Consider the following 17,880-nt stretch of genomic DNA (forward strand, 5'->3'; position numbering starts at 1 on the left):
TTCTTGTACAGACCAGAGAACGGGGGATGGTTGGACATGGACAAAAAGCAAAATACAAGAGATTCATTGAATCCCAATCCAAATCGAACACTTCAAAATAAATAAAAACATGTGCTGTTTCCCCCCCCCCCCTTCATTGGATGAGGTTCCCTTCAATTTCTTCTTGTCTCTTTCTTCATCACTGGCATACAAGTCCGCTTTCACTGTATTTCGTCTTCCCCCCCCCCCCAAATCCCCCAAGGGTTTCGAAGAATCTCTACCAACTGTGTTTTTCTCGGAATCGCGGCTATGGAACGAGGCAACCTCTCTGTATTGTTAATGCTCCTGCAAATATGCTGAAGAAGAAAAAGAAGGAACTTAAGCAGAATCAGAAGAAGAAGATCGAGGCAGAAAAATACGGAGGAGAGGTTCCAAAAGAAAAAACGCAAAGAAGAAGAAGAAACATAATAAGAGCTTCATTTTTACTTTCAAATGGCAAAATTTCGAGTGACCAGCCATTCTTATGAGCATATCCCCCAGCTGACTGGATTTTTAACCATATTGATAGCTTAATTCAGCGTCACTTTTTTGTTTGCTTTTTTGTCATGATTTCCTTATGAGAAAATAAACGATGTCAGTGCAGCAGAAGCTGCTAAAGACTAAATCCATGGTATGGAGACAACATAAAACGCAGTTCTGATGACGAACACAATCAGGTCAGCGTCTTTATTTCTTTTCTGGTTCTATGTTTAAAGAAGTTAGTTCCAGATTTGCTCACTGCTGCTTAATCGGGAAACAAATACACAATTTCTGAAGAAGTTAATTGAAGCTTCACTCACTGATGCTTGATTGTGCAAGGGGGACGTGCATTTATTCCCTTCCTGGTTCCAATTTAAATTATTTTAGTTGAAGTCTTAACTGTCCTGCTTGAATATGTGAGAAAATATGAAACCTTTATTTTCTTCATGGCTCCATTTTTCATTATACTTGATTGTTTGGGAAAAGCATGATATGGAGTATTTATGCCCTTCTTCATTATTTCATTTGAAGAATTTAGTTGAAGCTTTGCTCAATGGTACTTACCGGTGCCTTATTTGGAGATTTCAGGTTTCATCACTGCTGCATGAATGTGTGTGAAAGATATGATTATGAAGTCCTGCATTGCATATTTGAAACATTTGGTTGAAAATCTGCTGACTTCGGTTTAAATGTAAGAAAAGGGTTGGAGCCTTTAGTTGCTTGAAGTGTGATAGTAAAACACAATTATGAAGTCTTGATTTCCTTTCTAGTTCCATATGCAAAGACTTTAGTTGATGCTTTCCTTTCAGCATCTTTTTTGTGCAAGAAGGACATGAATATGTAGTCGTTCTTTCCTTCTTGGTTTGACAGACTGTACTTGAAGCTCATCTCACTGCTTCTTGATTATACCAGAGAAACATGTTTATGGAATTCTTATTTCCTTTTTGGTTCCATGTTTGAAGTATTTAGATGAAGCTTTTCTCCTGCTTGACTGTGTGACACGTACATGATTATGGAGTCTTTGTCTCCTTTTTCATCTTAAGATAATTAAAGGATCTAGTTGAAACTGTGTCCACTGGTGCTTGAGCATGCAACACCGAGATGTGTGTGAAAGACATTATTATGAATCTATATTTCATTTCCAAAGAATTTATGAGAAATTTGTCTCAGTGCTGCTTTATTTTGTGAGGAAGACATGATTATGTGGCCTTAGATTATGCCTTTAAGAGCTCTAATGGGATTTCTTGATATGGAGCGAGATGTTGAGGTCTACCGGTTCCTTGCTTCTGCATGATTGTGTCTAAGGTTGGAGCCTTGAGTTTATTGAATGTGTGAAAAAGGCATAATTATGTAGCCATCAATTCCTTTCTAGTTCCTTATGTAGAACTTTAGTTGAAGCTTTTCTCCTACTTGATTGCATGAGAAACACGTTATTTCTTTCCTTCCTGATTTCATTGACTTTAGTTGAAGCTTTTTGTACTCCTGTGCCAAAGATATATAAATATGGAGTTTTTACTCCCTTTCTGTAAATATTACACAGTAAATATAAAAGTAAGTAAGATAAAAAGAGACAAAAGAATCTGGTTTTTGGCACATGTGAGATTTTCAAGTTAGATATATTATAACTTTTATCTTGGAAAGATCTCTAGCATAGGTCGATCCAGAATGGAGAGGTCTCCAAAGTGAGGGAAGCACCTGCAATGGTGGGAGATAATGGCCTTTATCTGTCAATGACAAGGGTGCTGAGGTCATGGTCTGTGGGGCCGGGGCCTATGTGCACGACAAGTTGCTATTGCCTGATCTGTTGTAATCCCTTTGTTATGTCCTGATCACGAGGCCATTTGTGTATCCCTTGATTGACTTGTAGCATTAGTAGGAGTGATGGGGCCAAAGAAAGTTGTGATTGTTCTTTGTGGATGAGCTTGTATGGCTGTATTATTGTCCTTCAACAATTTTCTATGTCTCTTGAGTTCGAGCAAGAAATGTTCTAGGAACCGTTGGTCCTCATATTCCATTACCTTTTGTAGTGGGCCAAAGCTTTGTTTAAAGAATCAATGGTATCTCCCTCTGATTTCATAAAAGACACCACAATGACAATGTTCTTCGGATTCCACTCCTTGATGACTCAATTGGCAAATTCTTTTTCTAGAGATATTCATGTATATCTGCCTACCTCAATCTCTAACTGATGTGAGAAAGACATTATTATGAGTCTATATTTCTTTCCTAGTTCTATTTTTGAAAATTCTAATTGAAATTTGGCTTACTACTGCTTATTGTGCAACAAAGACAAAATTACGCTGCTTTAGTATATGTCATTAAGAGCTCCAATGGATTCTTTTTTATACGAATCGAGATGTTGAGCTTTGGAGCCGGTCAGAAATCCTGCAACCAGAGCCATAACCAAATGTTCAATGTGCTATTTTGTTTCATACGTATGTCCACTAGTATAGGTGCTCATAACTGATGGGGATAAGGGGGATCAATGAAGGGTCATGTACTTCATTTACCAAGTATACACAAAGATGCTATGTTGAGAGTTTAGGTGACTCCTCAAAGAATGTCATGATTGTCGTATGTTAAGATAACAAGCTTTGCCATGTGTCCTCTCAAGTCCATTTTCCTTAATGAGTTGGAGATGCCTTCATCTTAATAAAGTGGATATTTTAGATATTTCCTCAACCTCCCATTCATTAGTAGATTGATCCTAACTTCTATGTGTATTTGCTTGTATGTCCTATATAAACCAAGTTCCCCATCTTTTATCTGATGTTGATAATTGTTAATTAATTGTTCTCTCTAATGCACACACATAACTTACTTAATCTAGTATCTAATGCACACACGTTCCTTAGTTCTTTACATCCCAGTGTTGGATGCCTTACTATAGAAAAGATCAATGTGCTAGCTTGAGATCACCTTTATCAAACTCAAATGAAGCTTTATCGTGAGCAGCTTGGATCACTGTGAGACCCGCTGAAACACACATTGGGTGGGAGTCATGGGATTGTTTATTACCTGGAAAGCACGGCTTCTATGGTCTATCATAGCCTGTCACTTTGAATGTATCTCGGTGTATCACGGGTAAGCAGCCACAATATTAGTATATCATCTGTTGCTGAATGAGATCCGAATCAGCAAAAACAGCCAGAGATGAGAGAAGATTTCTAATAGCATACACTAAATGTAGGTCAATAAAGCATAATATGGTTAAAAGCCTGGGGTATTCTGGATATTCCACAGGGGAAGTGGGGAAAGCCATTCTATGGATTTATCATCAACCTATATATATATATATATGAAAAGGCTATGATTCATTATGAGTTGTCATTGATAGGTCGTCATTTCATTTCAACTCAGACACTTGTTAAGGTTCCATAGTTAGCTTGTTTGACGATTGATTTCTGGACAGCCATGCTCGACAAGCTTGAAACCACCTTAGAACAGCTGATCATCCTCAGATGGATGAGCTGACCATGAGAATTAACAAGATCCTAGACGATATGCTTAGAGCCTAAGTGAATAAGCAGCAAACAAATTGGGATGAATACTTGTTCCATTTTTTAGTTGGCCTGCAATACTCCTAAACACACTGCAAAAGGTTATAGTTCATTAATGTTATTGTATAGATTCCATAGGTGTAGAATACTTAGCATACATATTGTATGCTATGTATTATAAAGGTATTCTACTGTTTTTAAAAAATACTTAGAAAACCTATTCTAAAGATAAAATTCATTAAATACATTACACATAGAATACATTAAATAATGCTTATATTTGTATTGCATCTAGCAATTGTTTTTTTAGCCAAATTTTAATTTTTTTTGGAAACGTTAGATACTAGTTAAATATGTAGAATATGTTCAATGCATGGAACATTCTGAAATGGCATTTCTAAAACGTAGAAAGAGTATTCTAAAATGTATTCTATACGGAAAATACACGTTTTGACAACTATAATAGCTTGTCTTGAGGACATGCTGCATATGCTCAAGGTAGCTCTAGAAAATGTACAATTGTAAAAGGTCGCACACGTGCTTCTGACAATCTGAAAAGAGCACCTGGATTTCAAGTGGGAGGTCTCATATTCTTACAATTTTCTGAGAAATCCTCTTTTCTCATCACTGGTTTAGTATTACAGCTCTTTCATAGTCATGAAGAAAGTCAGTAATGTCACTGACAAGCTACCGATTAGCTTTCTGACAATTCTCTTCTCTCATCACTGATTAACTTTCTCCTGAGGTATTATAGCTCTTTCATAGTCATCAAGAAAGTTTGCAATGGCTCTTAAGCTACCAATTAGCTTTGTCAGAGACTTCTCGTCTGTGTTTGTGGGCAATCTATTGAAGAAGGGGGAAAATGACAGACAGGTTGCTTCTTCCATTATTGGGGAGCTTCATGAACCACCACAAAAACCACAACAGCTAGAATGAGTCTTCAATTCTCAAGAGAAAAGGAAGTCAGTAATCTCACTTAAGGTACCAACTAGCTTTGTCAGAGACTTCTCAAGAGAAAAGAACTAGGAATTATGTGAAGCTTTACTCAATCAGGCAGATAAACTTGAAGAGGGATCCAGTTCTCAGTATTCTCCCCCTATACTCGTCCAATGGAAAACTTGGAACCATAAATAGAGTAGGTTTTTATGCAGTAATGGATATCTATGTGTCAGAAACGACGGTTGCCCCCAACAGATTTATTGCTTCTCAGATGGACTCTTCTATTCTTATTTGGATGTATTCATCGATTTATTGCTAATTACTCGGCTTCTGTATCCATCATTGCAGTTGATTCCAAAATTATTCAGTTTCTGCCTTATATTTTGCATTCCTGCCACTGGGAAATGAGCACATTATCTCCAAGTCCATCAGCAGCATGCTCTACCACTAGCCCTGGGTCTCCATCAGAAGCTCATCCATACACAGAAGATTCAGATTCATGGACTCGAGAACAAGAAAAGCTCTTTGAGACTGCATTATCCGTTCATGACCTAGATATACCAGAACGATGGGAAAATGTTGCGGCCTTGGTTCCAGGAAAAGATGCAGATGCAATTATGAGACACTATGCATTTCTTGTGGAGGATGTAAACAATATTGATTTGGGAAATATTGTTCTTCCTACATATCCAATACTGTCAGAAAGTGGACTAGAACCAGTTATCGATTCAGATGACAGCTCATACATAAAGAATAGCATTGTGGGAGATGGAACTTCCAATGGATCAGGCGGAAATGTTGGCAGTGGAAAGGCTGGGAATGGGAACAACAAATCAGCAGATCAAGAACGGAGGAAAGGGATACCTTGGACTGAAGAGGAGCACAGGTAACCTTTCCTTCACTCTTTCAGATTTCTACATTGCTTTATTCATTTTGGATATATGATTTATTCTTCCATTATAATAAGACCTCCTGTGTGGTTCTATCTTCCTATTTAGGTTCAGTCATGAAGACCAACTGTTTGGTCAAAGTTGAACCTAAACTGTAATATGTGGGGATATACAAGCATAACCATTTGATGATGATATGCATGCCATATGAGTTTTGATATCTGGATTCTGGATGTTTGAATTTGTATGTGTGTATCCTACAAATCAAAGTACATAGGTTTGTGTACGATCCAAAGGATGTTTTTGTCTCTAGGATATGCTGAACTGAACTCATAATTAGCACATATAGGGGGGATGCCAGCGCCTTTATTGGCCCACTTAATAATACTTCATCTTAGAAAATCTTACCCAGTCCATATTAAATGGGCTAGCCATCATTTGAGGGATACTCAAAAATATTTTTGGAATGCTTGGAAAAGTAAGGTGGATCCAACTTGTACTTCCTTAAAAGTAGACGTCACAGTGGGAGAATCAGCCGGACTAACATGCTTGAGTGGCCAGGTTGATAAGCCAATACTATGGTTGCCTATTCTTTCTTAAATTCTCTAAAATATCTAGCCTGTTGTTCATAGAAATTTGATGATATAAAACTCTTAACAGAAGAGTGCCATACACATGTAGAGTTTGATAGCCATTTAGTTAACTGCTATTTAAACTTTTCTATCTTGGATTGCTCTTGTACATCATTTTCAATAAATGGACAACTCCATTCTTTGAAGGGCATCTCGTGGTCTTAATGTTACGTTTCTTCATCATATGTATGTTGGTGGATGTTATTTCTTTCCTTTGTGATAGCGCTAGCAGGCAAGGATGTCAATCTTTTGTCATGTACTTAATAGAAATCACATGTCTATATACTGGCCTTATTAACTTATTAGGCCCTTGTGTTGTTTCTCATTGTATGCAAGAGCTTAGTGGCTCCAAATATATTTTGTCAAACCCTCTGAAAGGTTACTTGTAAGCCTGGAGGTTTGTTTGACTCTTTGACTTACATTCCTTTGTGAAAAGTTCCTAACAATTGTCTAGCCTATATGATCATGATCACATTCTGAGTGCATGAACTCTTGATCAGTGAGCTATTACGCACTCTTTCAAGAATTTCTACTTCTAAGCAAAAATTCTAGCTGTTTAGTTGCCACCTCTAAGTTTGGAACCCTACCCGGGGATAAACTGGAGGAAGGTGGGGATGAATCTCTTTCATACTATGTTCAATACAAAAGTTGATTTATCCAGAGTGTTATCTTAACACAACAAACTCCATGACACCATAATTCTGGGCTTATTCCATATAGAAGTATTCTAAACTGGTGGCGAACTCTTTGTTTTACTACTCATGACTCACCTGTCAAAAATAACCCGTGACTAATAAAAATACAAGTCTCCATAAAGTCATAAGGTCGTGTATGAATGTTAACACCTTCGCAGTGCCAGCAGATTTATGGAGTCAGTGACCTCATGATTTACAGTATATTCACTCTGAAGGCAACTGTGACACTAGGACTGTTGACAAAAGCAAGGTGAATAATTTATTGTACTGCAAAGGAAAATATGACTGTACTTTGAATTGCTAGGAAAACGACCCTTCTCTATATAACCATTAAGAGACATGAAATTACCTTCGAGTAATCCTCAATAAGCTTGCACAAATGACAAGTCGGAGAAGATGCTTCACTCGAAGACATGGCAACAAGGGTACATGTTTAACTTGAGTTCCTTTAGTTTAGATGGAAACGCAATATCTCAATATCATTTCAGGCTGGTTTTGATTTTTCTAAAAAAATGCCTTGTTATCAAACCTAAAAAGCATTCTACAGTAAATTGAATCTTTAATTCTACGTGCAATAAATTATAAGTCCATTATGATATAAACTATGATTATAGATCAAATTTTAAAGCATGTGAGTGTCTTAGGTTTTCGCATGATATATGTTTTCCATGTGTCCACTTTTTGTGTATTTCTTTTGGGATTTCTTTCTGTAAAGTTATACTACCCTTTATCATATGATCTAACAACTAATCTTTTATGTATGAAAGATTGTTTCTACTAGGTTTGGACAAGTTTGGAAAGGGAGATTGGCGCAGCATCTCAAGGAATTTCGTCATTTCAAGGACTCCAACACAGGTTGCGAGTCATGCGCAAAAGTATTTCATTCGTTTAAATTCATTAAATAAAGAGAGGAGAAGATCGAGCATTCATGACATCACAAGTGTGAACAATAATGGTGATACAAGTCAGCCAAGTCAAGGGCCAGTGACTGGGCAAGGATTTGTCAGTCAACCTGTTGGAGGTACCACTGTATATGGTGCACCTGTTGGTCAACCTATAGTTGGTCAAGGCGGGTCAACCATTGGTACACCAGTTCCTCTTCAACCACCTGGGCCATACATTTCTAGAGGTTCTTCACCCGGTCATGGTTTACTTGGATCACCCATCAATGGAGTTCCTGTGGTATATACAGTTCCTCAACAACCAGTTTCACAACCAGCTGTCCAGCGGTAAAATCTCTTGTGATGTGCTCAAAAAGTTTAGAAGTCTAAAACTTCAAGGGAAGTGTATACTTTCATGTCTTTTGAGCTTTTCGCATGTATCATCATCATATGCCATACCTGGGAATGACAAATGTTCCATTGACAATCTATCTGTCTATGTTCTGCCATCCAGCATATAGAGAAATTGAGTAACTTTCCATCCACAATTCATGTGGCATCCATAATCCATTTGACAAGCATGAACGATCATCAAAATAGTCTAGCATTTGTAAGACTTTTCTGCGGAAGGATCAATGAGCTTTGATGTTCTGCCTTCTAGCATGTATCATGTAGCTTGTAGTCTAGTTTAAATTTTTCCTTGTGTTATTTATTTAACCCATGCTTTGTCATACAACAAAGGAAAATACTGTTATCAAATAAAAGCAAGAACAAAAAACAGTTGGAAAATTTACCACAAAAAACAAGGTCTAAGAAAGAGGAAGTATACGTAGAGGATCAGTTGTAACAAAATGTACAAGGTTTGTTTTTGTAAATATAGAAAGTTCTTTTCAAGAAAACTATTAATATGCATGTGAGCCATGAACATGGTAGTTCGAACTTCTCATATTCCAATTTCCAAAGGTGGAAACTAGCAGGTAAAGACTAGACAACAATTCATTTGCATTTACAGCCAGACATGTAGAACGTAATTTTTTCCCTATGAAGACCTGCACCTAATGTGACTACTGTTAATGTTCTTTTTCCCCTATGACATGTAATGACCGCATTTTTTGCTCCAGTAATGACTCATGGATGTGGAGCCATCCCTGATACCACTAGTGATGCTTCCCCACTTATACATTTGCTGGTTCCATGTATCATGTTGGTCCCTGGTAGACGTCAATTTATCACCATCATAGTGCTTTGTCACGGTTCATCAAAGTAGTTTCAGATAGTAGTAGATATTTTTAATATAGGAAAACTCAATAGCTCAATTTGCAAAGATAAGTTAGAGATTGATCTGTAATTAGACAATGTATTATAAAGATTTGATATAAATAAATAAATAAGGTACAATTACATCCTACATTATCACCATGATGTCAAAGAGTAAACTCTCACAATAGATTTGACAAGGTGAGATTTTCCCCATCTGGTTTCATGTACTCCATTGCAATCAAATCTTCGATTCTCTTCTTTATAATCTTGAACTTGGGCTCCAGAAATGTTTTATCTCAGATTACATTCAAATTTATGTTATATCATCAATTGATGATAAAGCTTCTATAGCTTGAATATTCGTTCCAGTTGTTCCACACATTCCAGCACTAATTGTTGATGTTGCAAGACTTTCTTGCTCTTCATTAGTCTTACAATAGATGCATCGATTGAATATCTCCAGTTCTCATCTACTTCTTTGATTATTTTCTTTTTCTTGTCCACAGGAGGAAGAGGAATCTTGACAACACAAATTAAGACAAACTTGATTTGTTATGTTTAAAAATCATTAACTTGATTCTTTCATTTTGTAATGAATGTAACATTGAATTTGAAGAAGTCATTTTGTCCTATAGAGTTGGTGTCTGGGTCCTTGATTAGTATTTTGTGATCTGCATGTGACAAATGAATGAATACGCCTTGTGACCTCCTCATCAGTAACGTTCAATTCATTCTGAATATCTGAGTTGCTCAAGTCATCAGCAGAATTGAATAGAAGCAATACTGCAGCCTGTAAAATAATGCTGGAAAATCGGAATTTCGTTGCAATGGAAAATGGTCTCAGTTCTTCTAATGGGCAGATTACCTGATATGTCGTGAGCGTGACTATAAGCTCAATAGTCTTGCCTCAAACTTCCTACTTATGTTGCATCTTCCAATGAGGAAATCCATTTGAGTTTACAATGTTTCATCTTGGCCTGATAGAATTCTTTAAATGTCTCCACGCATTTAACATGGAGACTTGGTTAACTGTAAGCAGACAGATAATAGCCCCTAGTTTGTGTACAACATTCATGCTTAATCATCATACAAATATCTGCAAGTGAAGTCAGATCTAAAATGAATTCACATCTATGACTATATATTATTTTTGTTCCTCACTTTATCATAATTAGGGGGGCACAATTATAAACAGATGAAGATGAATATTTTTATTAAGGCATAAAAACAACTAGCTGAGTATAGGTAGTCAAAAATATAAATAAACACTTAGAAAGTACTAAATCAAAATGGATTCACATACCTGACTATGTACTGTTACCCTGAAAATTAAGTGGACATGCATCATCTAGAACTAGATTCTATTATATGATAAAAATCATAAGTTTTTAGCTTCTAACTACCAAATTAACTCTTTCACTTCATCAAAGTTATTAATGGAAATCCAAAAGAAAGACCAATAGACCCAAAAAAATGTGCAATACTGACAAATTATTAGACACATCATCAGTGTCCAAGGGGCGTTACCCAGTATTGTAAGGGGAAAAGACCATATGTTTGGAAATATGCCCTCTCGAAAGAAGAGAATAATTTTCTGTTTCTGTGTTGATTTGTTGGATCGGATTCCAGATTTCTGTCCCTTTGAGTGGCAGGGGAGTTATGAATAGTTGTGTGCGATCCAAGTGTTTACATGTTTGACATACATTGTGTATATGATTTAATATGATTGTGTGTGAGAGAGTGTCCGTATTATTTTGAGAACACAAAGAAAGAAGATGGGAGGGCTATGGGATTAAAAGATGTGGCATTAATTCAATCACTGGAGCTTTTGGAACATATCAATGAAGGGAATTATTGAAAAGAACCAATTGGATGGGAGGAAAGAATATGGTTTTAGTCGAGAAAGAAGAAAACAGAAACGTCTTGAGTGACTGGACAGATAAGTTGCCAGTGACGAGACCAGGCTACAATTGGCAGTCGGATCAGCATCCCTGTTTTGCAATACTCACTCGTCTTCATCTTAAGTATTGCCTTGTTAATCCATAGATATCATTTTGACTCATCCACTATATCCACTGCTGAAACTCTACCCTATCCATCACCTACATTTGCCTCAAGTCCTTAGTCCTCTGATATGCTGTAGCAGAGGTTCTTGTTCAAAACCTGCAGATTTCACAATGTAACTGATTCTTGTACGAATCGGGAAAGCTTCATGCTTTTGTAATAACATTATATGCTGAATAACTCTATTCATATTTGAGTTAAAAAAGGAGTCTTTTGAAACATTCAGATCGAAGTGCGAGAATTCTCTCGCTAATATTCAAGTAGATATATTTTCCGAATTCTACCCTTTCACATTCAAAGCCACGAGCAAGGACTCATACCACCTGACTTTTCACTTACAAAGGGGAAAGGGAAAGAAATCAGAATGTTTGTGGAGTCAATCAAGGATAATAATATACGTTCCTCCCTGCGGTTTCTCAATGAATCTTTTTGGGAATATGCAGAAGATGGTGTGCTCGTCGAGTTTTGAGCAACATATAGAGGAGCCTCCTGCATGGGGTTTTGAAAATATGAAAAAACTGGACTGCGAATATCCAATCTTGTCTGATTCTCTTTCTTAGTCTGCATCCGGCAAGGGAACATCAAGAAGTGGGTTGAGCGACAAATGGAGGAGCATCATGCAAGGAATTTTTAACGTGAACCCTTCAAGATAACACCAAGAAGTTGGTTTTGAGCAACAAATGCCTTACCACCCTGGATGATGTTTTGAAAAAGAAAAGTAGTGCATATTATCCAATCTCATCAATTCTGTTTTTTAGTGTGCATTCTTCACGGGAAAACCACGAAGTAGTTTGCAGAACAAATATAAGGCAGATTGAACCTAATTTTGGGAAGAAGTTGAAGATGTCTTGGGCACAGCTCTATTTTGCGCATGCTTTGGCAAAGAAGGTCTACAGTTTCCCAGAGGGCAAGTTCTCTACATGATCCCAGACTCTGTAGGTGGCTATATTGTGACAGAAGATAGTGTGCTTCGTAACCACTGTTGTTGTCTTTGAACATGGTCCACAAACTTCTTCTCCTAGACAACTCATTACCCATTGCTCATCATTCTCATTGATTGTGTTGTGTTCTGAGCTTTATCATCAAACATTCCATTTCTACTTCAGAGTCTTATAATCATTATTGACATCCTCATTCTCTGTCATGTCCCCTTGTCTTGATAATAATGGTTCAAAATGTGGCATGTGATCCTCAAACTTGATGCTCAATCTCCTCTCATGCTTCACACATTCCCATTTCATTTGTTAATGGGAGGAAACTCATAAACACACCTTATCTAATTTATCGATATTGGTGGCTTATCCATTAATCCTTTCCAGCACTTTCAAGCCTTTCCAAGTGTATCTCTGATTCTCGTTATTATCCTTGCACTTTTGGACCCTGCTCTCCACATTTTCATCTTCCAGGTTATCTCCAAGTATCATCTCCTAAATACAGGCGAATAGTTTTTAAATGGTAGAACAAAAATAAAAGGCTAAAATGGGAAGCTAAGCATGTTTCTGAATATCAACATTCGGAACCTCTCTGCCTTTGGTAGTGTGGTTGCCTAGATGAGCAAACAGCAGAACTAGGGTCAATAGTGATGGTTTCATCCGATTAAGATTTTATAAAGCTTGTAAGAATTCCTGAAAATCATGTCTGATGGTCTTATCTGTGAGGCATTCCAATTGACATGGTATTCTGTTTCTCGCATCTTGAGGCAACCTGGGTGGCTAATAAATATTCAGCCAACCACCAGTTTATATACAGTGGGTATGTACATGTGCATCAAAGATATAATTCGACATTCATTGACGTCCTGGACCTACCAGGATGAAAGAAGTTTAGTTTTGCAGTTTTCCTGTGGAGACTATTTTGGCTGGGTAAAATATGGGTTCACATTCTCTTGCCCCTTGATTTTTCTCTACATGCACATCTAGATGCATCTGGTCATGGTTGTTTAGATGTCTTGGACCCTGCTCAATGAAAGAAATTTGTTTTTGTTGTCTTTGCCATGGCGCTCTTTGGAGGCAGTTTCAAGACATTGTCCTTACTTCCCATATATACTTTTAATTGCTTTCATTTCCATGTGTAATTTTGCAAATAATTTTCAAATTTGAATTATAGCTTCCAATTTCCACCCTTGGTCATTAGAGATGGCTTGAACTCATTCAATGAACCGTTCAAAGATAAAAATATAATTGTTCCTCACAATCACAGAGGCTTTTATCGATTGCAAGAGTGAAAAAATTACGACGCGCGAACTAACAAGCTGCCTGAGGTTTATATAGTATAGTGGCACAAAATTGAGACATCCAAAGTTATGAGAAGACTGATGCTTATTATATCAAAATTATACATGTGGGAAAAAAAAATCATTTCCACTATGTTAGCATAAAATAGGGCATCTTTTAAAAAATGTTAGCAAGGACCTTTCTCTATTTTGCAAAATATCCTATACATCCTTGATAGGTCTTCTAAACGAGATCCAAACTTAATCTTAAGAACTTATTTTCATGAATTTGATATTACATAAATCATAAGCATTATTAAGATCCTCACCTTGCCATCTCTAAATAATGCATGGCAACCTGAATCCTCCTTTTCCAACGAAGGGTATTGCTCATATTGAGTCAGAAACTCATGCTGACCTTTCTGAAGGGAAAAGAAATTCTAAATGTTGTGGTTTAAATTAAATCAGCCTTTTAGCATCACATATTTCTCAGCTCTAAATCACAAAACCAGTAAATGCTGGAGTATATTTCCTTCTGCATCCATGTCCAGAATTTCTATCTTTATTAATAATACACTTTCATTCTTGTTTTCATTTCACTATGTCATCTTGAATATTTTCCCTTACCTCCAAGAGTTTTAGTTTGCTGCTGGCATGTAGATAATGTCTTAACTCTTTTCTTCTCTCACTTCAAATATTCCTCTCCCTGAGGTTCAGAAGTAACCTGGTGTGTGGAAAAAACAAGGAATAGACATTTCAAGCCCAAGTTGGTATGATTGAAACAATGACACTTTCAGCAAATAGTCTGGACATGAATCTTCTTCTATCCAAGCAGCAGCATTTTCCAAAAATATCCAGTAGTATGTCTAACATAGATGCTTCGAATTCCATTTGATAAGCATTCACTCCACCCATGCCTATCTGCAAAAATATACATAAGACATTCTTGAGCAAAGCTCTATCAATATTTTCTCCTTTCCTTTCTTTGTTGTGATCAACAAATATCCGCGCTATGAGAATTAGTGAACAAAAGACGATTGGAAGCTAGATTTGCATAGAAACAGAAGTCTTTACCAGCGCAAGAACTGTGTGTCTTAGTAGATATGAAATGATTGTACATAAATATACAGTTTCATTACATGGAGGAAAGAATAGACCAGAATATAATATTCCCAACATATGCTGCAATATTGACCAGGTCCTGGAAGCAAATCAATCCAACATAACACAAACCGGGGAGAGATCACCTAGCAATGAAATACCTATCTAGATAACCATCTCACCATAACTTTTGTGGTTGTCCCACCGCCTTGCAAGCTCGCTCCACATATATGCATCATATTTCTCTTTCATTGCAGGTAAGACTTGTTGGACGGCAAGTTTCCAGGTCATTAAATGACATCAAGTACTATAGAATGTCTTATGGAAAGCATAACAAGATACCATCGCATTGATATAGTCCTCAATGCATGATATCAAACGATCAGATGTATTTGTAGACTGTGAAAAGCACTGCATTTCAAAATTAAACCGCAGATTGAATAGAACACAAAATGGTGCAGAAAGAGAAAAAGAACACATAAAACCAATACATTTAGCACGAAATCACATATAAAAATGACACATAAAAGCTAACTACATTTAGCACTACATCTCAGATAAAAGCAATGAATGAACGGGATGCAAGGGTAAATAATTGAAGTCAAAAAACACTACATTAACATTAAATAACAACTAAAAAAGAGAAATGTCACTGAGAGAGAAGTACACTTGAAAACCATCAGATTATAGTATTAGGTCACAGATAAGATAAAACAAAGGGAAAAGGAAGAGAAAGAAGGTAATGCATGATATCAAACGACCAGACGCATTTGTAGACTGTGAAAGACACTGCATTTCAAGATTAAATCGCAGATTAAATAGAACGCAAAATGATGCAGAAACAGAAAAGGTACACATACAACCAATACGTTTAGCACTATATCACATATAAAAGTGACACGTAAAAGCAAACTACATTTAGAACTACATCTCGGATAAAAGCAATGAGTGAACGTGATGCGAGAGTAAACCATTTCAGTCAAAAACACTACAGTTAACATTAAATAACAACTAAAACAGGTAAAATGTCACTGAGAGAGAACTGCAATTGAAAACCATCAGATTTTAGTATTCGGTCACAGATAAGAAAAAACAAAGGGAAAAGGAAGAGAAAGAGAACGAAGATATGCACTTGAAAACTGCTGGATTTAGCACTAAATCGCATGTAGAAACACAAGGAAATACGAAAAATGAAGAGAAATACCACACTTGAAGGCCATCCGACTTAACGTTAAATCTCAGGTAATGAAAGGAAAAAACACTGTGGAGAAAGAGAGAAGTGCATTGAATGAGGGATAAAAATGAAGAAAAAGGAAAAGGAACTACACTTGAAATCTAAGAATACGTAGTGGACAATAACAGGTTTAAACCAGAAAGAGAGAAGAAGAAGAGTAAGTATTTGCACTGAAACCACGATAAGTAACGGAAAAAGCAGATAAGATACAAACAGAAACTAAGAGAAAAATCACAAAGACTTACGTGTAGAGCGTCATTTGTTCCTCGGGGTTGAATCGATGCTCCGAAACGCCGTAAAGAATATTGATAATCTCGGCTGTTCTTTTCTTCATGAAATCCCATCCCTGCTGGGGCTCAGCGACACGTTGTTCAGATATCGTGATGACCAGGAATAGAAGAAACTACAACGGTGGAGGAGAGAACACAAACAGAAAGGAGAAGCGGAAGCAGAAGATCGAAGACGATGCAGGTCTGATGCGATGAAGAAGAAGAAGAAGCCAGCAGGAAGATTCATGAACTCTTCGTTAAACGGATGGGCCAACAAGCCTTTCTTATATCCTTACGAATTCAGTCTCTGTCGTTAAGAGCATAAGTACGTAATATACTCGAATGCATTGGCAAACCTTCTTTTATGCGAATGCAAGAGAATGCGTATGTTATGAAAACATTCTTAAGTTTTTTTACACTTTTTACCTTAACTTTCTTGCCTTAAAATAAATTTGCCTTATAATAAATAATGAATACAAAAGCATGGTATTTACCATACTTCGAGGGTGTTTACCATAGTCAAATGATTAAAACATTCTCGAATGCGAATGCACGTATTGTGCGTATGGTTTATACTATGGTTAAGAGTATCAACCTGACCACGCACGTAACGTGACTTCTTAAATTGCATACCTAGAGACCTCGTGTATTATTCATTCGTTCATTGTGAAGTCTAGAGAACAAATTCAATGACCAAATGGCGGGCCACCTTTTACCTCATTAGCATAACAAACTGTTTCATTGACTTCCTTTATGTTGTCATTAGTCAAGGTTGTATAGTTCCAATGAAACAATGCAACAAAAAAAAAAATTAATTATAGAGTGGCCAATCTCTTTCACTTGCTTCGGATCAAAGGTTGGAGTCTAAGATGTGAAGAATTGAGAGGATAAGAATATGCATGAGAAATTCTTGCATGCAATCTTGTGGATCAAAGTAGTAAGAACTATTATGGTGAGATCACACGTCTACTTCACCATCATGTTAGTGTCTGAAAGTTAAGTCCTAAGAGACCCTACATGAACAAACATGCAAGGGGAATGGAGAGACAAATCAAAAGGGTTGTACTAACTTACATCATGACTCTTCCATAGCTTTGCATGAGCAACTTTTGTGGCTTATAAACATGATATTTTTATCATGAAATACTGAAAGTCGGGAATTCCCTTATGATTAGATACTTACTACCATGATATCCAAAAAACCTATTATGGATCAAACTAATGATGAGCAATATAATGATAGATTGAGGAATTAATGGATTAAGGGTGCTTTTCCACATGAACCTCCCCCCTTGAGCGAAGGACATGAGACAAACATAAAATACCACCCAAGATTACCCTGTGGTTTACACTGGTAGTTGAATAATGGATCCGAAGAAGACTTAGCCTCATCAAAAAAATCTTGACAAATTCTCAAGATGTTGTAATTGGGGGGGGGGGGGGGGGGGGATTATCCCTTTTATATAGCCCAACACCCAAGGCTCCCATACAACCATGTGTCATGGATCCTCGTGGGTTTGTCCAAAATCCTACCCTTGCCCTTAACCCATCAAAAACAATTACAAATTTGGTCCTTAAGGTTATGCTTATAACATAATTGTCGATTTCAAACTCTTATTTCTAAAAGATATTTAGATTATTCTCATATATATGTATTTCAAAATTGGTTTGTTCAATGCATAACCTCCTTGTAGCAAGGTGTTAA

The 17,880-nt window shown here is 36.8% G+C and overlaps 1 protein-coding gene and 1 long non-coding RNA gene across 6 annotated transcripts; one reads left to right on the forward strand and one right to left on the reverse strand.

Moving 5' to 3' along the window:
* Positions 1–141: 141 nt before the first annotated feature.
* On the forward strand, positions 142–8,745 carry LOC147852643 (transcription factor SRM1-like). Its single transcript, XM_087333407.1, has 3 exons — positions 142–695; positions 5,286–5,823; positions 7,922–8,745. The coding sequence occupies exons 2-3, from the start codon at positions 5,342–5,344 to the stop codon at positions 8,385–8,387; spliced, it is 948 nt and encodes a 315-aa protein (XP_087189533.1). The 5' UTR covers positions 142–695; positions 5,286–5,341; the 3' UTR covers positions 8,388–8,745.
* A 620-nt stretch (positions 8,746–9,365) lies between these two features.
* LOC147852644 (uncharacterized) lies at positions 9,366–16,415 on the reverse strand. 5 transcript variants are annotated; one of them, XR_015531305.1, is made up of 3 exons: positions 16,152–16,415; positions 14,855–15,083; positions 9,366–14,492 (listed from the first exon to the last, which is right to left on the reverse strand). It is a non-coding gene; the product is annotated as an uncharacterized LOC147852644 (long non-coding RNA). The 5 variants fall into 5 exon arrangements; XR_015531304.1 differs by having other exon boundaries at positions 9,366–14,772; XR_015531303.1 differs by having other exon boundaries at positions 9,366–14,542; positions 14,834–15,083.
* Positions 16,416–17,880: the final 1,465 nt, after the last annotated feature.

Source organism: Azolla caroliniana, unplaced genomic scaffold (genome assembly GCF_043228905.1).
Source record: "Azolla caroliniana isolate FFs.n. ecotype wild unplaced genomic scaffold, voAzoCaro1.0.p SCAF_17, whole genome shotgun sequence".
NCBI lineage: Eukaryota > Viridiplantae > Streptophyta > Polypodiopsida > Salviniales > Salviniaceae > Azolla > Azolla caroliniana.